The sequence below is a fragment of the Solea senegalensis genome, linkage group LG3 (genome assembly GCF_019176455.1).
Source record: "Solea senegalensis isolate Sse05_10M linkage group LG3, IFAPA_SoseM_1, whole genome shotgun sequence".
NCBI lineage: Eukaryota > Metazoa > Chordata > Actinopteri > Pleuronectiformes > Soleidae > Solea > Solea senegalensis.
This window is the reverse complement of record NC_058023.1, coordinates 24,270,517-24,294,034: the sequence shown is the minus strand read 5'-3', so window position 1 is coordinate 24,294,034 and position 23,518 is coordinate 24,270,517. Positions and strand designations below refer to the sequence as shown.

The following is a 23,518-nucleotide window of genomic DNA, read 5'->3' as shown; positions in this document are numbered from 1 at the left end:
GAGGCTCCCCCCCTCCCCATTTGTTCCACTGTGGGTATTCTACCTCATGAAGATCCCGGCCGCCGCTGTGCTGTCGGCTTGAAAGTGTTCTGTCAAGCCCCGGCCTCATCTTCTTCCTCTTTTGTTGCCATAGAAACCAGTGGCCGTGGAAACATATAAGCAAGAGGATTGTCTGGGGAAAGGACAGTGGGAGGTTGTGATGGTCTGTGCAAAACACTACGCTACGAGACAACTGCCAAAAAAACCACAAACAAATGAAAGGTCTTGAGTGCGGTTTGTTTCATCTGAGCAACGTTCATTAGTCAGGGAACTTCACTAAAGTCACAAAAACAGCTACAGGCCTGTTTTGTCACCAGGCTTAGCCAAATTAGCCCGAGTTAACTTGCTGTTTGCTGACACTTCTTAAGGCTGTCAGTCTCCTCCATAGATGTCTCACTATCCCAGCTCTGTCCTCCACATGTTGACTGTTTGAGTTGTCCAATTGAATCATAATTTAATCATTTGCCCAAACACTCATGAAATCATCGCCATTAACTCCACACACCCTGGGTGTTGCTGGAAAAGGTGTAGGCATGTTATGTCAATTTTCACAGCATTTATACAGCAGGTTTCACAATCAATGAAAGCCTTTCTAGCAGAGTAGTCATCACAGTAATTACACCTCCATGAATTTATCCTCACACTGCAGGCAGCGTGGGTTTTTGAGAGGCATGACGTGAAACTGAAAGTCAAGTGTTATAGCACATAGCAACCCGTCAGTGAGTTCTATCTGAAAGGACAACAAATAAACATTGAACCACTGAAAAGGGATGGAAGTTCAGCCTCAGGGCAGCCATCATGAAGGCTTCATGAAACGTTTTATAATCCTAGTGTTAATACATCATGTTTGAGCATTAGCAAAGAGAAAGTCATTCAAATCCCATCAAAGCACATCCCAATATCAAAGTAATTAGCTGAAAATAATCACACCCATGAAACAAATCAGCTTATTTCCAAAACACAATGATATCAAACAAGCAAAAAAACAATGAGTGACACCTGTGTGCAGCACTGGGAGATAAAGCTTTGGCAAGTTCTCATTCTTACAAAGAACAACTGCTAATAACAAGAAAGTCATCAGCCACTGAAGCTACACATTTGTTATGCAGTCACACAATCTATTTAGAGCATCTTCAGAGAGATTTGGTCATCAATAATGGATGGCCTGCCCCTGTTTCACAGTGGCCTGGTTTCATCTTGATCATATGTTCACAGTGGAGAACGTAGCTGTAGTAGAACTAATTTACCAAACACTGATGGGCCACGTCCCATAAGTCCAGACAACACACAAACAGCTTTCCTCCATGGAGTTGTATTTACAAATGTGTCAAAATGTTTATTTGCAACTGTCAGCTTGTGCAAATGAAGATTGTTGAACATAATGAGAGGGAGAGGATCGCTGCTATGAAATCTACCCGAAGCGGGAGTATCTGAGGAATCTGAGGATGAAGATGTTGGAATACTGCAGGTCGGGAGTAATGTCCACCCTGGCTGTTTCCATACTATGAAAAGCACTGCGGCAGCATAGTAAGAGCTAGTTATATTCAGTCAAAGTTCTGCAACATTGCTCGATCGTCACTGATTTAAAGTGTGCAGTGAACTCTGGTGGCTTGAAACCAGAGAAGCTTTTCCTGCCAACATGGCAGAGTAAACAAACCGAGTCATTTGACATCCAGAGCTCTACAGGACAGTGAATTTAATGAAATTCAGTGACCTTCACAGCTGCCAGTTATGAAACCAGTGCAAAAACATTTGGGATGTGGCAGAACAAGACACTGGCGGCAAGAATGTGCAACTGATAAATCAGTATAAATATGTAATGCACATGCGTATCAAATTAAAAAAAGACAGAGATATTCAGGTCAGAACATAATAAGGCTATATGTGGACAAAGACAATACGTATACACTAACAGTATCAACACTAAAATAGAAAACAGAAACAGATGTTGCAGGAAAGCTGCAGGTGATTTCCATCTTTTAAAATTAAAGAGGAGTTTAAAGAGCTTCCATGTAGTCTGATATATTTGCATACATACACTTCAGAGGTGAGAATAAATTATATATGCTGTAAGTGTGTGCCGACTGCACTGCAGACTACATCTCAGCACATCTCCAGCCCCCAAATGACTCATTTTGTGAGAAGATGCCGTTACTATTTGGAGCCATGACAGAATCTAAAGGTTACAGCAAGTGAGGGGAAAAAAATGCTACAGGATGTTAGAGAGTTTTTGATTTATTTGAGGGTATAAATGTAAACCGGTGTTCGCCTGAATTGTGCTGAGGAACTGAGTTTATAGCAGTAAGCTTTTTATTGAAGGACTTTAGAGGGATGCAAATAAAAATGACTGCCTGTCTGAGGGCTGATATAGTGGTATTTTACTGTCGATTTATTTGGGCATGCGCTCAAAGGGTTGTCGACTGGTGAGGTTTCTAACAGCGTTGTTGTCAGACATGTGACATTTCACAATTGATTTTTGAATGATCTAAATGCTAGTGAAATGAGTCCTATTGCTTTATTTCCTTCCATGTTTAACCAATAAAACAATCATCCCACACAGTGCATTACTTCATATTTTTCTCAGTAAAAAGAGGGTGGCTGAGTCTGTTACAACTGGTTCTGTGGCAGTGACAACTGGGAGTTTTCCCATGCACATGACATGGTGAGGAATGAGCTTTCATTCAGATTCATTAAACCATCACATAAGCATGACATTCAGGTTGGGGGGAAAAGTCCTAATGAAGAAAACATTTTGAACAATGAATGTGTCCTATGCATTCAACACATTCATATTGTTGCCTTGTGACAGCAAATTAATTACATTCAAAAGAACATACAGTATATAAAAGATAGATGACTGTAGCACCTGGTATCACTCTCTAACAGCCACTTAAGAAGTCGTGTTTGACGTGCAGCCCGTCATATCACTATGACCCTTTCAGTGTTGGTGTTAACATCTGTCCTGAGCATAGTACAGATCTGAACACACCCAATGTGTCCTGGATGAATCTCTGTATGCATGATGTGACCTGTATGATTGAATCTGTCTGTGTCTTCACTATTCAAATACACACCAACGTCATGAGTGTATGGTTGTACGACTGTACAGATGTGTTGGCCGTCAGCTTGTTTGTGAGAGTCGGTGTGTGTGTGAGCCTGAGTGATACAGAGAGAGGAAAGAGGCGAGAGGAAGTTGTGAACGTGAATCAAAGTACTACTCATGCTGCGGTAAGGCTTTTAATTAGAAAAAAGAAATATGGTCATCAGTGTTCGTGTTGTGGTGGTAGCTGCAAATACATTAACTGCGTGGTGGTTCTACTGTATTTAGACAGATTAGATTCATGTTCAGGAATGTGGCCACATGCATCCCTCAAACCTCCAAATGTGGTTTTTGGCATGATGCCTCCTCATAATGACCTCATATAACAACTTTCTTGCATTTTCTAATGCTTTAGACGTGGATTTAATGAGCTTCATTAAATTCATTGACATGCAGCTGTTACACAGCACCCAACGGAGGTGTCTTTACCGTCTAATTTTTACCGTCATCCTGCTTCTTCATCCCACTAGACAGACACCTTAAGTTCACCAACTGCTCAGTGCAGTGAAAACCACAGTAACACACTCCAGCTCCAGCCTGTCAGTGCCTTCTGCACAATTTACTGCTGTGACTAGCCCATTAGTTTGGTGGAGAGTGTGAGGAAAGCGAGTATTAAAGCGTTTACCGAGGTCCCTCCATCCTCTCCAGCTACAGCCCCAAGAGCAGCAGCCCTCACAGTGACAATCACATTCACAAACATTCACACAGTCCGTCTCTTCATATCCACTCTGCAGTCACCAGAATGTTCATCAATGTGATATTATCGCTCCTGAAAGAGAAATGCATGTACCTGTCACAGAGAGTGAATATTAAGAGGTAGGGGGTAAGGGAGCGACAAGGAGAGATGAGAGGAAATCCCAGAGGGGGGAGGGACAGGATGACAGAAAGAGGAAGTGACAGAGTGTGTTGGATTACAGGGTGACATTGGAAGAAGCTCTTCAGATCTCCTTTCACACCATCTCTCTCTTCCAAACGGCAATCTTCACTTCACGACCATCATCCACCAAGTCTCACACGCTCCTGTCAACACCCCAGTGAGGGAGAGCTGGCAAACTGGTGGCATCGCACGACTGCTCGTCAGCAGTCTGGAGTGTCACAAACATTTTCCCAAGGCAAGAATGAATGAGATCATTGTCCTTCAGCGCAACGCTACTCAGGAGAACATGGGGGGGGTGGGGGGTGGGGCTGCATGAGGGGGAGGGGAGGGAAGAGACATGGGTAAAATGAAAAGGAGAGGAGAGCTGAGAGAAGGAAAAAAGAGGAAAGGGGCAGACAGAGAGGATACAGGAGGAGAGGATGAAAATTACATGGTTGATGGGAGGGATAAGATACCAGGGAAGAAGAAAAATTGAGGAATAGAAGGGAAAGTAAAGAGATAGCATACAGTAAAGAGGAAAGTTACGGACGGGGAAATGGGATGAGAACATGAAACAGGAAAGCGAGAAATGTAAATATTCACTGTGCTGATGACAACATTTGTCGAAGTATTTATGCTGTGTTATCTGTATGACTGTGGATGTTTTTCATATTACTTATTTTAATATATTTTCTGTTGTATATTATGGAATATATATTTGGAAAAGGCTTCATATTTTTCTTTTATAGTTTCTTATATTTATCAACCTTTTTTATCTATAGTTTAGGCGCCTGATACCATGCCACTGTAACAAGAAATTCCCAGTTAGAAGTCAATAAAATAACGCCAATCTATATATTTATAGAAACAAATGATAAGGATCAAGTAAAGGACAGAATTAATGGAATGGCAGGGGGAAAGAAGAAACTATATATATAAAAAAAAAAACAGAAAAAGAGAAGAAAAAGAAAGAGAGGGTAAAATAAATGATGACAGCGAGAAGAGGGGATTGACAGCAATCATAGGTGTTAGGTTAGAGGACAGAAAGGGAACGATAAAAGGATGGAGGACAGAATGAAGATGGGAAGGTGAAAGAGGAAGGTGCATTTGAGCAAGTCTGAGTTTCCAGAAAAATTAAAAGTACAGTATGAAACACCCATATGCAAGTATGTGATAATGTCAGATAAGGTCTTTAAGTTCTGTAAGATAAACTTTGGCGAGTCACTACTGTTATGACCAGGTCTGGGGAAAAGGATGAGGAGACTCACTCTAACCCAACTCCCAATCAACCACCAGCAATGTTGAAGGAATCCTTCGGTGAACAAACCAAACTCTATCACTGAAACGAAATTGTGTTCGCTGCACAAGACACTCACTGAATCAGCATATTACTGTTCATCCAAACCCATGAGCAAGTGAAGGATAGAAAGCGAGCAGCAGAGGCTGCAGTGAACTAAAGAGATTCGTTCACTGAATGTACTGTGACTAAATCGGCGAACGTAGCCTGCTAGTACACTGAACGCAGTGTACTAGCAGGCTCAGAGGCTCAGCTGCCTCTAAAATGTCTTCAAATATGTACTGTGTCGTGTTATGTGTGGCTGCTTGCAGATTCTCTCTTTTCTGTCTCTCTCTACCTCTCTATCTCCCCACCGTTTTTCCTCCCCACTCATCTGTGCTTCATTTCAGTGATTGCATCCCTGCGCTGTGAGTAGAGAAAGAGAAGGCGTCCTTGTGGAGAGGAAAGTTTAAAAGTGGGAGAAAAAGAGTGAAAAGAGATGAGAATGGGCAGCAAGCTGGAGGGCTCTCTTCTATTATTCCTCCTTCCTCAGAGTGTTTTTGTTCATTAGTTAGCGATGGCACTGATTTTTCTTTACACTACCTTATATAGTACTTCAGTTGGTTGAAGGTTACCGGCAGTCCTGTTATCAGCTTTCGTTTATTTTATCTATTTTTCTTTTGGGGACATGCTGGGTCCGACGGCTGTTCAGACACTTTTTTCAACCTTTTTGTTAGCATTTGCCTTTTCCTTTGTTAACTTTGTTTTGAAATAATGACAGTTGGCCAGAACAGTTGTATTTACATTTCAATTCCAAAATGTGTGCTAGAACGTGATTAGAATGTGTCACTAGTTTGTTACGAATCTGCTGTTTATCACGGATAAAGGATCGTCTTACTTGATTTTTGTATTCCATAGCGTCTTCATTAATACCACTGAAACTGTTCTATAGGACATAATGAACACGTTTTTTTCTCTCTCAACATGATTGTTAGTTACAGCAGTAAATTATGCAGCAAAAATGTCACTTCCATGGACGCTCAGCTTCTCTGGGAGTCAATGGAGCAGTGGGCGGGCGTGAACTATTGGCTTCTCCATAATGATTGGACGAACTGTCTAAAAGGTGGGACCAGTTTTTGATTGATAGCTTTGCAAAAACATACACGACAGCAGAGCCTTTTCTGCCCCAGTCCTTTGTCTTCAGACTCCCCTCGCAAAACCCACAAATAGGTGGTTGTTGTTCTGGTCATGAAGAAGTATTGAACAATTAACAATTTTTAATTAACTGATTCTAATGATTCAGTACACCGAGAAGAACTCGCCCATCACTAACATTACATTACATGTCATTTAGCAGACGCTTTTATCCAAAGCGACTTACAAAAGTGCATTTAAACATTTGGGTACAAATAAGAGGTAGAAGTAAGTAAGAGCTTCAAGTAGAACAAACTATGAAGTGCTAGTCATAAGTGCGATGTTCAAGTTTTTTTGTTTTTTTTTGTCGTCTTAGTCGAGCCAACCACCAGTAATACATTAAACAAACCATTTGGTCTATAAAACAAGCATGAGATGTCTGCTGGCAGTCTGTGAGTGGTTCAAGGGAAGTTCACTGATGATACTGAAACCTCCTGTGGTCAAGGTCAACCAGCTCCCAGGATCCACCCACCCACACACACACACACACACAGGGGAACCCTGGGGTCATAACACTGTGCTGTAGCAACTAACATTTATTTGTATGAAAAGGTCAGTGCTTAATTCATCATAAGGAAAACCAAAGACAGAGGTGGATATGGAGGACAAAGGGAAATGTATCCTGGTGTTGGGTTCTTGCTTGACATTGTGACGTCAAAAGAAGGAATCTCATTTTGAATGCAGACACACACGCTGTGTGCAGTGCAAAGCCACAACCTTACTACTGTTACACCGGCTCAGGTGCTGACTCACTCTTTCATGGCTCATTCACATTCCAGAAAAATGAACAATGTCTGCATCTTTCCTGAGGATACACCAAACGCAGAGCAGCCTGGAAAGGCAATAAAGATGTAGCTGTAACTGGAGAGGAATAAGTGGAAAATGCCTTTCATGGACAACAGCTTGTGCATTCTTACAGATCTGGCAAATGTCAGGTCAGCTAATGTTGTCACTAAACCGGTGCAGCCGAAAGGACACATTAATGACGGAACACAAGTTCAGATTTAGAAACTGAGTCAGCAGCCAAGCAGATATAAACAGCAATAAATAAAGCAAGAGTGAATCAACCTGGTTAAGTAGTAATCATTTTTCTGTGCATCACACATTCATGGAAATTGTGTGTACAAGTACAGCTGTTTTACATTCTCCTCCTACTCAAGACCAGATCTTCAAATCTACTATTCCTGTCTGACTCATCTCATGTAAGAATTATTTGGCTCAGTGGAAACCTGCTGCTACAGCAGTTGTGAATTCCAAGTTAAGTGACAAAACCTCCATCTGCTCTGAAAAACATAGGCCTCCTTCAACAGTCCCTCGAAAAGGCTAACACACATTCAGACAATTCCAACATAACTGCAACATGTCACCATTTTTTTAATTATTTTTTTTTTAAAAAACCTCACAACATTTACCAAAAAAAAGGTGTTTGCTGAATTTAGCAAACAGCTCAGTGTTCTTCATGGAAACCATCCAGTTCAGAAACACTGATTTGATTTAAAGCTGTAAACTTCACAAACAACTTTCTCCTCTCATCCTCTCAAATCTTTCTCCCTGGAACCATTTGGATTTGTCTTAATTCAACCAAGTTAATGGAGCATGTTAGCACAACTACACAGCTCTGTAGTCAACACTAAAGTTACCTTACAGGTTCTCTTTAGGACAAATAATAAAATAACTGATTAATGGCCCCTCACTTCAAATAAACAAGGACTGAAAATTCACACTCAGCATTGGATGGCAGTATTTAAAACCTAAGAGAAAGTCTCCACACACTTAGATTTGTTTCTCCTCATTTATATTTATGCATTAAATAGTTAGATTCATGAGTATTCGAGAGGTGTTGCATTGTACAATGAGATTCTTACTTTGCTATGCCCCCATTGACACAATTAAAGTCAAGAAATAGATATAAAACACTTTTTGGAAATGGCTAAATTACTTATGGGTTATAATGCGCTATAGAAAGACTAGTCTACTACAAAAACATTAAGTGCAAGGAAGCACATTCAGCTTATCAGACAGTGAAGGAAACAACATCTCAGCTTTCCCTGTGTCTGCCCCTCAATACTTTTTAGTTTCTGCCTTATGTCCCCATTATAGGTTACATTCATACATATCTCAATCCAGAAGAGTGTTTTCGATCTACATCAGAAAAAAATCTGAGATCAATACATGAGACACACCTGGAAACACATCACTAGTTTCATGTGCATGCCAGTGCAGAACGGACTACAACTCAGCAAACTAATTGAGCTGGAAGAGAATACAATGAGTGGGAAACAGCAATGGTGAAATGTGAAAGCAGAAATTTTCTTTTCTTTGGCAGGTCAGCATGTTTCTGTGAACATGCAAGTCCTCATTTAATTCAGCTACTGTCTTTGTCTCATTACACAAGCCCTGGCAGCTAATTCATTTATTAAATGAAGTGTGTCAGCCTCCCCTACACTAGGGGGTGATGTGCCCCACTCAGCTCATCAGTATTAGGTATTTTACAATTGACCTATAATGCCACAGCTTTCAATCATCCATTTTAAATGTGTAATTCTTTAAGATGACAAATGTCATCTTCTTGGTCAGTCCAAAAATGCATTGGTCAGGTTGTTGTCACGTTTTTTCCGATGTTGTACCGGCTAAAAGCCCGTAGGCGGAGACTGTGGAGCATGTGCAAAGCATCCAGGCTAATTTGGTTCCAGTTGAATGTAAACATGCAGCAATTTGACTCCCATTCACATTATGCAAGTGCATTAGTACAAGTTATAATTTTTAGCAGAATTTCTGTCATACTCGTGTTTATGTGCATCTTAAATGTCTGTTTTTGTCAGACAAACACTAACCCCCTCAACATCCTGTAAATGTGCCAACTGAAGTGGAATTATTACAGACTGTAACTGATGAGTCACTTATTTGTAAACATTTTTTGAGGGGAAAAAAAACTACTGCAAATGAACTCTACCACCGTTCAAATAAGTGAGCAGCTACTGTATAGTCACCATCTTCAGCCAATTTACATAATTTTAACTGTTGGTTGGCTCCAGGGAGACGATCACCCCAGTGGAACAATGACATGATCTCATGCAAAAGAGGAACTGACTGAGCTTTTCATACAAACATGAATGTCAGCAGTTGGCTCACACACAGCTGCTGCCACTGTCTGTCTGTCTGTCAGTGACCTAACCAGGCTGGAAGAGAATGAGGGGGCAGCCGAGTCCACTCAGCTGCTTCCCTGCTGTTATCACTCGCAGACACCATATCACCAGAGTGTGTGCAGGTGTTTCTCTGTCTACATGTCTGTGTGCATTCACACAGACAGCATCAGACGGTGTATATACACTCAGAAGTGAGCAGCTTATGCCACCTGCCCTTTCACACTGATAAAGAAGGAGGATATTTACTGTGCTGTGGTCTCCTGGTTGAATGGGATCTTTGTTTCCTGGTTTGTTAAGTGTCTAATGCTTCTCACAAAACAGCCCAAAGACTGCACTAAAACACACACCTACTTTTACAAATGAAATAAGATGTGTTTGAGCTATTGCATGAGTAAAAATAGACACTTTAAATACAGTTATCTTCCAGCTGAACACACTTGCATAGAGTGTTTTAGTGACTGATCGTTTGGATAGATTCAAGCTTGTACAAGGAACTGAGCCATACTTCCTTTGCAATATTTTTTCCAGATGTGTGATGTTCTTAACTGCATGATGCAAACTGAAATCCCACAGTAACCCCAGTAACCTCTATACCTAAGCCAAAAAGAGCCAAGTTGAAAAAGCAGCTTTCTTCTTTTTTGGAACAAAAACAAAGATTTAAATTACAAAATCCCTGCCTACACTTACAACACCATACCCTTCAAATATAAAAGGGTGTACTCACAGCCTCAATTGGATCCACTCCACAGCTCAGTATTCTTCTTTGGGTCATGGCCTACCCCCGTCCACAATTTCATGGAATTTGGCTGAGTTTCCTTTGAAGTCATCCTGCAAACAGACAGATGGCAGTGAAAACAAAACTGTCTTGTGGAGTAATTGGTAATTAGAAAAAACGCTTCTCACTGCCATGTCCTCGATTTATCAAATTGGGAGTTTGTCTGAAACATGTAACATGAGCCTCTGTCTTTTAGTGCATCGTTTTACAGCCATCACATGCTTCTTTAGGACCCTATGATCCAGACTAAACAACATTGTCATTAATCTGCTCACTGACAAGCAAATCTGTCCACAATAATTGTCATTTTAGTCAGCAGAATGGTTAGTTGGCTGCCAGCGAGTAATGAGAACAACTACTGCTGTCAGAAATACACTTTGGAGTCTGGCGTAAGAACATGTCAGCACATGTATCCTACTCCAATTGGAAGTTTAGCAGGTGCAGCACTGGTACAGTATTTACTTAATATTTTTCCAGTTATAAAACATAAAACAAAAATTTCCCGCCCGCATTCTGTCCAAAGGTTTTTCTGCACATACTTGAGAATTGCTCACACAGCTTCAAAGGGAGGGTAGTAATAAATTGTCATTGAACATCGTGTGTGTCTGTGTATGTAACAAGGTTTTATAAAGTTTTCTAAAGCTCTAGAGACCAAGGTGACATTTCTGCTCTTATCGCCAACTTACCACTGTAATCACAGAGAGGGGGCGAGCCAGCTGACCAGCACTGCTTCTGCTGGGTAGTCTGGCAACAGGTGCTGCAGTGTGTGTGTGTGTGTTGTGTGCAAAGGAAGGGAGGAGGTCAAAAGGGAGATGTAAGACTTTGTGCATGTATACACACACACAAACATAGTGAACTGTAGTTTGAAATAAACTAAAGTACTACTAATGTGCAATAGTAAACTTACCACAAGAGATTTGTGTAGCAAAACAGTCATTATATGAAAACAGGCCTGTCACAGTGATTACACTTATCCATTGCAATGGATAATACTACTTGATGCCACTGGTAGAGTGGCTATGTTAGTAGGTCGCTTATTTAGCTAATCTAACTGGACAACTTCTGTCCAGTTAATGTGAAATAAATTATAATACCGTCAACAAATAATAGCAGCTGTGGTTTGATATGTATAGTGAAACTTATATCCTCATGGTGCTCTCTGTACTAGTGCCTTTAGTCTGTACTAGTGCCTTTAGTCTTTTTGATGCAAGTCCACTAATGGCACCCATCACTGTTAGGACACATTTCAGATTCATTTTTAAGTTGGATAAAAATGTCAGATATTCACTCTATATGGAGATAAAACTTTACGAGTTCCGTTTACACAAATACTGCAAATGTTCACTATTATTTAGCAGTTTTTTCTTCATTTTGCGGTCTTGTAAAAGCTGTATTTTTACTACTTGGACAGCAGAAAAACAAGATGAAAACACATGTACATTACCCAACACTGACATTCATTTAGACTCCAAGTCAAATATTCAGTATTGTTTACTCTTCACCCACTCCTGACAAATACTGCATTATCTTATCTTATTATCTGCTACATGCCTCACTAATGTTTCACCTTCAAGTGGCTAATTTTATCTGTATTATGGTCTGGGTTGGGAAACCATATCAGAGTCTTTATTCTACCCGCTGCAGCAGAAGGCAAGGTTGGTTGATTTAAAAAAAAGAAAAAAAGAAAAGAAAGCACAAAAACACTAAAAGCAAGCAACATTCTTCCTGTTGGTACATCAAGCATTATTGTTCATCGTTTCAAAGCCATCAATTTATTGTCGACATTAAAATTTACCCTAATTTGTGCAAAGGTGATATAATATATATAATATGACTAAACTGTTACATCAAAGTGAGAGCAGAGAAATGGAAAAGAACAAATTATGACCTTGTAAACCCTGGTGACTCTACCTCCAAGACATATTTGCATAACTGAAAGTCCACACAAAAAAAACAAAAAACATTTGGTTCATCAACAGAGAAAATATATAAAACAGTGCATGCATTACTGAGCAGATGGCTTTATATTCCTAGACTTTTATGTCCCAAACCCTCACTGCACAGCCTGCTAATGGCCAAGTACATCAAGTATAATTGTTTAATAATGCAGAATATTTAGAACCAGTTTGATGATTCATTTTATGTCCTTTGTAATCCAGTTTTTTAACTGATTGCTGATTCAACAAAAGGGACAATCAAGCTGTTGTTAATTCTGAACCGCAGCCTGAATAAAGCTCCATAAAGTAATCTTATACCCATCTATCTCCTGCCCACACATTTGGAAGAAAACTAAACAGCGAGAGTGTGAACAGTCTGGTTTCCATTCTCAGTGTTGATGAGCTCTTTCACCGCCTGATGGAGCCCATGGAGTCGGGCTGATGCCAGATGTCCCAGAATAATGGGCCTTTCTTTGTGTACCTGTTATCTCATCTCCAGGCACTTTGAATAACAAAGTGAGGCGAGGAACTGCCGCATGCACGTCTCTGACTGATCTGTGATTACGGTTATGATGGAGATGTGGCGTGATAAGAGTGCACAGCCGACTCCCTGTAATCTGAGTAATGACCATCATGATGATGGTTATGGCTTTTACATGCCAGTCAACACGTGTGTGCGCGCCTCATGAAAGGTTTTCTAAAATGGAGACCACAAAAAGCAACAAGAGCAGACCATCAAATAATGCTTGCCATGGCAAGCGTTGCCATGAGTGTTCACACAATTGCGACAATGCATATACGGTTGACCATATGCTCCCATGTACAGTGTGCTTACTGAACTCATGCGAGCATATCACCAGATGCAGTGAGCAGGATGTACAGAAAAACAGTTGTGTTTCATCCGCAGGACATTAAAATGTTAAGGTTTTGGTTTCATAAAGACAAGGGTGTTTCAGGATCGCAAGGGGAAAACGTCAGATCACTGCTTCATCCCTCCATTTACAGTCTCCACTTAATTCTATAATTCCTTAACAAATACTCTTGGTAACCTCTGCAGACACCGACTGTAAGGGGTCAGCCCTATGTTCCCACATTTCTAAGGATTTTTTTTTTTTTTCACAGAACATGGAGCATCCCTCTTTGTGGCTATTCATCCATTACCTGAAAGACTGCCAGACACTGACTGGAGAAAGCATCATGCTGGCAGAGAGAGACGATGCACCCCCACGACGGCAACACAAGTGGAGGATCTTAGAGTCCACACTGGTCCAACTGAAGGGACAGCATAATGATGGCAATAGAAATATTGAGTCATACTGGAGTGTCGTCAGCCACTGTGTTGTGGAAGCTGTTTAGAGTTTCCCGAGCTTGTGCTGTTCCCTGGCATCATTTTGACACATCCTTTTTGTGACTACTTATAGTACATTTCGCATGTACTTGCAGATTGCACAAAAAAATGCATACATAGTGAAACTTGTTACTTATTTAGATTCTTTGAATGTGTACTGTTCATTAAAGAATTATAGAAAGTTAAATGTGCATTGTGTCTAAAATGCATTAACTTATGGAGGTGAGTTTAAATTCAGTATGAGGGTTTGTCACTCCACAGAAACCCCATGTTGGAGTAGCAGTGTTGAGCTCTAGAGAGTTTGGAAGCTCACTCACTCACAGTGGGAATGAGTGGCAGGGGTAGAAATGTGGGAACATAGGGCTATGGGATGGGTTAGGGTTGTGGAAACATAGACACACTCCCAACTGTGGAACATCTTGGACTGCTTATTGAAAACCAGAAAGTGAATATATATATACACTGCTCAAAAAAACAACAACAACTTCTTACCCCTGTACTGCTGGCGTAAACACACAAACACTGTCTCAGTCAGGTCTGATAGTATTGCTTGACAGAGTCTGTTTTCAGATGAAAGACACAGTATACAAATGCTGCTACATCTCTTCTGTTCTTAAAACACCAGAAAGAAAAAGTCACACACTGCACCTGGTGACAAATATATGTTCCACCAACTAGCAGAATGCATGGAGAGAGGCTGGCTTATGTAGTCATAGAGCTACATTATCAATAACAAATGTAACATCCTATAGTCAACAAATAGATAACAGTTGTCACAATAAGCAGAAAATACAAACAATGCTTCAACACACTGACATTACCCTGACTTACTAGCTTGCAAACATTAGTGTAAATTGATATTACTGAGCAGAAACATTGATTAAAAATGTCAAAGGCCAGTTAATGTGTGTGCATTTCAGTGCACAGAATTTGTTCTAGTCATGCAATAGTTTGTCATCTTTATAAAGTGGGTTCCCACATAAAACATTTGGGATACAAAGCTCAGCTCCATGTGTCTGGAAAAGCTGCCATCGGAAAGAAAAAGAAAAAGAAAAAAGGCCTGTATGTGATACGTCTGATGTGAAAAATGTCTTTAGAGACATTGAGTAAGGTATTTCGGATTTCTGTTCAATTATATTTGACAAATAAAGAACATGGTCAAAATGGTACATAAAACTTTACATTCACTTAACAATGAGCAAGTGAATGAATATTCCAAAATACACCTTTTGTGGTGAAAAGCTGCTCCTCGCTTACATTTGCATAAAGACAAGAAGTGAAAAGACTCTAATGAGAAAGACTCACCTGTATGAACTCTTGTGTCTTCCACACAATATGACGTCTTCTTTGAAGAGGGTGGCTCCTGTCAGGCTGCTTGGCCTCTTCTGGCTTATTTGGTTATAGTTCTTTTATTTTCTGTGGACAGTTTGTAGCTTAATTTACAAGTTTAATGGCATGCTAAGCTCTAAATCCCCCCCCTCTCAGAACCACCTTGGTGCAGCACAACCAGATATTTTGCTCTGTAGGCTTGACACAGGTGTACTGCATTAGCTGGGTAACGAGTTGGGCCAGCCCCCATATCCTTGCCTACAATTCACACACACACACACACACACAGACACAGACACAGTAGCATATATTAGGAGTTAATAGACCCTTTGCACAGCAGCCATTTTAGCATGTGTTAGCAGGAAATGCACAGGTGTGACTGATCACATTAATGATGGCTGTGTTCATTTCATGGAAGTCAGGACAGTGTAACAGTGAACAGGCATGTACACTGACACAGAGGAAGCTAAGTGGAACTGGGCCATCGTTAATTTGATTATATACACCTGTGCATTTGCTGCTGAGAGAGCCAGCCGAACCCATATAACAGCTGAACATGTAGCTACATGGGCTAATGCTGAACACGTTAGCAAGCAGCCCTGGATGTGTTAGCAACAACTTAAAGTGATTGTTGTTGTTTATTTTTTTAGGGCCTTTCTGCACGGGTTTTCTCTGAGTTCTCCAGTTTCCTCCCACAGTCCAAAAACATGCAGAAGTTAATTGGTTAAGTGGTCTCAAAGTTGCGGCCCGGGGGGCACATGTGGCCCTCCAATCGATTTTATGTGGCCCTCCAAACAATATCAAGTTGTAACAAGTCCTTTCTGTATTTATATTTTTTTTAATGAATAGATTAATTTTGCATCATAAATATTTTTGATATTTTTATTGTGAATATTGTTCCATATTAAAACAAGCACTTATATTTTGAAATGATCCAATCCAACTTTATTTGTAAAGCACTTTAAAACAAACACAGTGGACCAAATAATGGAAGTCACAAAATAACATATTTAATTTTACTGATGGATGCAGCAGCAGCGGATCAACAACTCTTGTGCCGTGATGTAAAACTGCTGATTTTCTCAATGGACCTTGGTGTGAGTAGTGGGTTGTTAATTTTCAACTGGAAAAAGGCTGTCTAATGGTGGGATAATTTACCATATTTTATGTGCTATATCGTAGATATTAAAGAATCTATAAGACCATAAAAGCCTCTGGTGCTGCAGTGCTCATGCCATTCACCCTGATCAGATACTACTGATCCTTAGAAGGAAATGGGATATCCTGGCATTTACAAACATACCAGTGCAGTCCTATAAAATTAGCAGACATGTCAACTTTCATGTGCTGTTTGGCATTGTAACATCATGCCATACATACCACTGGTCAGGTTAAGATCCAAGACACATGAACTCTCTCAGTTCTCCTCTCGCAGACCGGAGTCAAGTTCTGAGAGAATGTCTGAAGAATTCATTTACAAGACATGAAACGATGGATATCAAGAAAAACAGACAGCGGCTGTGTGCCCCATCGCTAACAAAAAAAAGAAAACAACTTGGTGAGTTTATGTAACCACTGTGCATATGCTCAGAGGTATGGAGGATGAGGACTTGTCTATCAGCATACTCTCATCAGTGTTGCCTGCTGCAGCCCCAGAGTATATATATATATATAAAAATATGTGACAAAGCAGGCTGGCACCATCATTTCAGCAATATCTTTATTGGATTTTATCAAATCTAATAAAAAGACCAAAACCAATCAGTGCATCATATTCCTCTGTGCCACAGAGCCCCACTATTAGAAACTCCAAACTGGGGCACAACGACTCCCTCTCACACATAACATACATCCTGCTGCTGGAAAATATAATATTACAGCATCAAATGTGCAATAATGCAACTGAAAACTGTCCAAAATAAAAGTCAAAACTATTTTCTTTTCAAATGTCTATTTTTTTTTCCCTTTCAGGGGAGACCCAGTACAACTAGTTTAGAAGCTGCACTGATCACTCGCAGTCACATGTCCCTCATTCTCACATGTTTTTATGTCTTCCTGCAGATCAAAGGGACACAGCAATGGTGAGGAATAAGTTGGCGGTCAAGCTACATGCCGATAAGGAGCTACAGAGGCTTCTTATGCAATGTTGGAAAGGCAGCTGCTGCGGCTGGTTCAAAGGGACATGCCGTGGTGGTTAATGGAGGTCAACAACAGGAAAGACTGTAACTTTACCACATCGTCACTGATCTTTTTATCCTCTGTTGAGCAAATCAAATACAAACCGACCACGCAGGTATTTCTCTGGTCTGTTAAGGTGTGAAGCCCATATTTTAAATAGATCAACAAGTTCATATCTTGTAAGTGATAGTCTATGATAGCGTATGAATATGTTTATATTGCCGTCAGATAGCCTTCTCCAATTGGAAAATAAGGTTTAAATGCTCTTGCACCAAAGTCCATATAGGGAAAATCAACATTTTTAGCTTGCAGGTCTATTGCTGCCTTGTTTGCCAAGTTTGTGTCATTTAGTTCAATCTAAACATTACAAAATAACATTTCAACTAACAGATGAAGAGGGCAGTGTATCAACAACTCCCATGTGCTGTGAAGTAAAATCACTGATTTCCTCAATGCACAAACGTCAGTTTCCACCCAGAAAGAGTGAGTATGTTTTGTACTTTTGTGATATTATGGATTTGAGAGTGCATAGATTTTTATTACTTCATTCTTGCCCCGAAGTATCCGACCTGCTTCAGCAAATACACTCCCTCACGTTCTCTCAGGTTGGCAGATCAGTCAGTGTTAGTCGTCCCTAAGCTTATAGGTGGCCACACATTTCCAGTGGCTGCTCTGAAACCGTGTTTTTAAGTCCTCCTTTTAAAACACATTTTTTTCGTTGCCTTATAACTCAGTTTGAGATGCTGGCTTTTACTGTCCGTCATTGTTTTTACTTTTGTATTTGTCCTCATGTCTGTGTAAAGCACTTTGGACATTTTGTGTTTCCCCGTGTCCCCACTGGCACCCATGTTTTCGGGGGGCGAGTAGCCACGTCTCAGGACATGAACTATCCTTTTAAGCCTATGGTCAGTTGTAGATTTCTGGTCTCAAGTAAAAGTGTGATTGAATTTTTCTGTTGCAACATAATGGTGGTGGTGGTGCTACAGCCTCATTTGGCCTGCTATTACCAGCAGCCTATGTTTGCTAACCCTAAATAGACTTTTGCTGCAGATATGACTGCTTTCAGTGTGTGTGCTATTACATTAGACTTTTATCGCGCAGTTGCCACATGTGGCAGCTATTTGGCAAAGGTCTCTGATTAGCAGTTTCATTCAAGGACATTTTTCAGTGAAGAGCATTTGTCAAATATCTAAAAAGTAAATGTGTTTTCAATATGGATCCTTATAACATTAGTGTTGCTGGGTTTTTTTTTAATGTCCCTGAAGTACAGAACAGAGGAGAGGGAGGTTTAGGAGGTGACTGTGGCTCAGACTGTAATATCCAAAGGGGGAGGGAGCTTCTTTTAGCATGTTCCTCTCCAGCAACAGTGACCCCTTCATGAGTCAAAACGGATGCCCTCATGCACCCCACATTTAATTGAATTAGCTTGGCTTTAGACAGTCTGGTGGCCAGGGCCACGTGTGCTTTTGACATTACATACTGACAGTTTATCTGAGCGGCAACAACTGGCAGTGAAACCCAATTCTCCACACAGCCTCTACTTTTAGACCAGGAAACTAGGGGGTGAAAGGTTCAGTGGTTTTAAAGCATGTAAGGCTGGAACCACGACAGAGCAGCAGCTAGTTAATCAGGTCATTTCATTGACCCCCACTAAACCACAGGGTTCTGACATATATCTGTGTAGGAAGATGGAGGACAAAAACACACAAAGACGCCATGCTGGTTTTTTTTTTGTTGTTTTTTTCTTTTAATGGAATGTACTGTATCTTTTCAAGGTATGAAAATAGATCTCATGTTGAAATAAGAAATTTGGCGGTGACTACAAAGGGTGAAGCGCTAAGTGTGGTGTAATGATGGCAACAGAAAGGTATGTCAGAGAAGCATCACATCGGTTGCAGTGGATACAGGGCGCAGCGATTACCCTGTGTGTGAGATGACAGCAGCACAGAGGCATGTGTTGGTTGGGTGGTGATACACTGGCAGGAGAGGAAAGCAAACACCTCCAGCAAACAGGAAACAACATGAGCCACAGTGAAATAAAACTGTTCCACAAAGCAACACCCCAACACAACATGACGTGTATAACACTGTTGTCCGTCCGCCACGTCCCGCTAATGCTGTGCTGTGGATCAACGCCACCTTTAGACAACAATCACATTATTTACTCAGGTGTTTTCCCATGAAACACAGTCTGGGCTTCAAAATGTTTAACTTTCGGATTACAGCGACATGTTAATGAACATTTTACAGGAGTAGATCAGCCACAGACGGAACTAATCTGACTGGTTGCAGTAAAAATCAAAGGGTTCAGCCAGAGTCTTTCATCTTGACTGAGTCACTTGGCAAGCTTTTATTGCCAAACATCAACTCTCGTCAAAATTCAACGTCTAATGTATGTCAATTATGTCATGTGACAATTTATTTTGTATACAAAACATTTCAACTCTTGACATTTTATAGGAAATATAATACACAGTGATTTGAGTGATCAGCAGTATATATGGAGTTGATTTTCCCCAGAATTGGACTGGGATTTGAGAAACTGTTGGCATAGTGGCAATTATTGCAGCTACAAGTTTCATGAAACCCACTGGCCAAAAATAGATTTTTTGTTTCCCCTGTGCACAATGGTTTCAAAAGACGAGAAGTAAAATAATGTGCACATTTTCATCACAGCAACTTGAAATGGCTCTCTAATATCACAATTAATGCCTTTGGGTCCAATTAAATAGACAACTCAGGCTGCATTATAGAAGATTGTTTTTATGTGCAGGGAATCAGTAGGAAGTATATTAAAGTAAGCGAAAAACATCCTTTAATGAGCTTTAAGGCCAAACAAGTGCTTGGCATTTGACCTCAATGTTGGGACTTTGTCGAATAAATGTGACACAGTCATGTGACACGTATCCCTCGCCACCAGGAAATGCCACAACAACATATGTTTTCACTCTCAAAACCTACTGTGATACTCTGCAGCTACTGGAGTCACAACTTCATACAGAAAACTTGAGATTAAAAAAATGCTAATATACCATGATAGGTTCTCCTGTTTTGACCAGAGAGCTACTTTTCTTATTTGTCTTCTGGTTGTCAGTTTTGGTTTAATTTAGATTCCTTTTATTTTTGAGTTTCCTTTCCAAAAAAAAACCCTGCTAATTTGTTTCCTTCCAAAATGATTTTAAGCAACCAGGAAAATACATCTTAGGAGGAACTCTGTTCATGTAAACAGTCAATATAATAATAATTATAATATTAACAATATTAATAATAATAACTCACTGTGTGTTATTTACTTGTGCTAACGTTTCTCTGTAATAACCCAGTATCTCACATAGATTTAAGACTCACGAAAAAGCAAGAGATAGTTTTTCTATCTATGCACGCGGCAACAATGGAAATGACTGTTGTTATTAATTAACCAAGCATTTCACAGAAATCATGTGTAGGTCAAGCAGGTCTCTCATCATATACAGTATCTATAGTACTTCTGTTAAGTATATTCTGAGGTGTGACACTGCTGAAGAGCGACACGTGTAATGAAATGATTCTTTGGTTCAGTTGAAAAAGGAAAAACATGGTCAATGAGACATGATACCGATGACAACTGGCCCGACTACCCTACAGCAACCACCCTAAGAGAAGTACATATGAAAAGCTGATGTACGTAATGACGTGTGGCTTGCCGAGCTAGTATTTCCCATTCCTCTTTAGCAACAACCACACTGAACAATCAATAATATAACATCATTTCATAGAAAAAGATATATACACAACTAATAAATAAGGGATAAACCCATCGCACCATGGTACACAGTAGTCTTCTCACATGCTTTTTGTCCATCAGTCTTTTGTGAATCAAGTCCGTGAGTTGAAAAGGGACGGGTCTCTGCTCTTTGGAAAACACTACATGGAAGAGGGGTTCTCCAGGACGGTGGAGCTTGAAGGTGAAGCGGCAGAGGGAGATGCAGCCCGGGTCAATATTCGTCTTCCAGCCAAGTGTCCAATTAACCTGTGGAGGCAATCAATTAGAGAGGCTGCAGACTGGTGGGACCCGACACAGGAGACACAGGAAATCTATAGCTGTTTGAAACATTGACTTTACATAAGGATACCTTCAGTTGCTTATTCTGAAGAAAGGTCTGGCTCTTACATTTAAATGCCAATGTACACGCACTATCCCTTTATTTCCCTCACTTTATATTAAAGTCCTGCAGAGGATTTGCATGAAAATAGAGAGAGGAAGATAAAACTTAGGTGGGAATATTTAATCTTTTACTTATTTAACCCCAAAGTTGCACTTTGTCGTATTGATTGTTAAAGCTGTGGTGTGCAACTTCTGTAAAGTGTGTAAACGGTTGGAAGCAGTAGAATTTACTTCTGAAACTTTGGGTTTGCACAGTCTCTCTTTACTGGCTTTGGGCACGTGACACCAGATCTGAACGGTGCTATAATGAGAAACTCCAGCTTTGACAGTGTTTTAAATGCAACAGACATGTGTTTATATTCCAAAGTTACACACTGCGCTTTAATTAGCCAAAAGTTGCTATGACTCCCACATCTCTAGAAGGCCTTTTGGTATCAGTAAAAGGTGGTGTGGGTGTTGGGCAGGATGTTGCACCCCCTCCTGTGTTATTGCAGTAATAACATTGCAGTTGCTGAATAATCATTTTAAATGTGTGCTGGGTTAAAACCACACTTCGTCATCAATCACCATGTGCCTCAGAGAGCCACGTGCATGGACATCTGTTGCTGTGGCTGCTCATTTCACTCCACACCACTTCGGGCCAGGAGCGAGGACGTGACACGAGCAGCGTGAGAGTGAGGGCTTTTGTTGGAGGCTGAGGACACATTGGAAACTTCACTTCAGGAAACAGACTACAGTGTCTGACTACATGCACTGATTCTCCACACTCCCTTTGATTTTTACGCGCAGTCTGTGCGTCTTTACGCATAATTTGGAGTGGAACCACTACAACATCGTGACTTTAAACAGATCACGGAATCTCTATACTCATGTGGTGCAGATTTAAATCGTCTCTGAAAGGACATAAATACACACCGAGGTAAATGTGGCTCATTAGGCGCCGTGCGTAATTAAATCCAAGCGTCGCAGCGCGTAATGGGTAAGTTTTGGATTCAGAGTATAGCTTTACTTGTATGTAATGCAATATCAGACCTGCCTGGTAATCCATCCAACACATTTTCACCTCCATGAAGGGGGACACATAACCATGTGCAGGGGCTCACAAAACTTTTCTTTCCGTCAAAATAAATCCATATTTTGTGATATCCTTTCTCCTTCTTTGTGGAACAATGTCCGCTCATAGTTTGATGTGTGAGAGAGAACTAGAACCTCACTTACGATATCAATATCCAGCAATAAACCACAATGTATTTATTTTTTTTTTTTAAACGCCAGCCCTGGGGAGCCCCGCCTCTTTCTCTTAAGCCATCTTACCGCTAAAGGCGCACCATTGTCCGCGGGATTCGCCGCAGGTCACGCGACATTCGGCGTGCAGCGGATGGTCTTCTGGTTGGGCATCTGCACGACGAGCAGCTGCTGCTTCTGCCGGGTGGACTTGACAGCCAGGATCGCCTGCCGGTTCTTGTACTGAACCATCTGCAAGGTGATCTCCGCGTTCCAGCCCTCGTCCTGCGGACACCTGAAGTCGATCTCCTTGCCCTCCGTCATGACCACCGTGAAGTAGACGTACTTGCCTTTACGCTCCACGCAGTCCACAGTCTTCATGTTGGCGAAGTGGAGCTCTTTGACTTTGCCCGTGTCTCCTCCACCACCACCGCTGCTGCTGTGGTGGTGGTGATGATGGTGGTGGTGGTGGTGTTGATGGTGCTGCTGCTGCGGGTGGTCGTGCTGCTTGGGCGGCAGCAGCAGGACGGCGTCCTCGGTCAGAACGCAGTGCTTCTTCTTCCAGAGCTGCAGCAGCCCGTCACTGCGCTTCTCCAGCAGACCTTCTTTGAACACCTTCCTCCCGTTCTCCAGCATCTTCCCCCTGCTTCACTACACCGGCGGACGGACGGACAGATGGACGGCAGGTGAAGGCATGAGATGCAGCTGCTGTGACTGCGGTGGTGAGTGGAGTCGGAGGTGGAGATGAGGCTGACTGCCTGACGCCTGACTATTTGGCTGCTGTTACAGAGTGTGTGGGGTGTTTGGAGGGGGGCGGGGTCTGGAGTGGTGTACCGCCCCCCTGAGTGACACCAGCCCCCCACACGATAACAGTAACAGCCTGCTAATAACAAATAGTTGGTTATAATTCATTACGCAGTGGCCAACGCTTGCTTTCCTTTAAGTCATTAAAAGAAACACCTGACTGCGGTA

The 23,518-nt window shown here is 41.2% G+C and overlaps 1 protein-coding gene and 1 long non-coding RNA gene across 2 annotated transcripts in view; both read right to left on the bottom strand.

Annotated features, from left to right (window-relative positions):
- LOC122766117 overlaps positions 1 to 15,037 on the bottom strand; it is a 70,137-nt gene extending 55,100 nt beyond the window's left edge. The window contains exons 1-2 of the long non-coding RNA XR_006360038.1: positions 14,977 to 15,037; positions 10,336 to 10,439 (exon numbers count right to left, since the gene is read on the bottom strand). This is a non-coding gene — a long non-coding RNA (uncharacterized LOC122766117). The remainder of the gene's footprint in view (positions 1 to 10,335; positions 10,440 to 14,976) is intronic.
- A 4,467-nt stretch (positions 15,038 to 19,504) lies between these two features.
- phlda1 (pleckstrin homology-like domain, family A, member 1) lies at positions 19,505 to 23,357 on the bottom strand. The gene is made up of 2 exons (XM_044020802.1): positions 22,637 to 23,357; positions 19,505 to 21,187 (listed from the first exon to the last, which is right to left on the bottom strand). The coding sequence occupies exon 1, from the start codon at positions 23,180 to 23,182 to the stop codon at positions 22,676 to 22,678; it is 507 nt and encodes a 168-aa protein (XP_043876737.1). The 5' UTR covers positions 23,183 to 23,357; the 3' UTR covers positions 19,505 to 21,187; positions 22,637 to 22,675.
- Between the last annotated feature and the right edge of the window lie 161 nt (positions 23,358 to 23,518).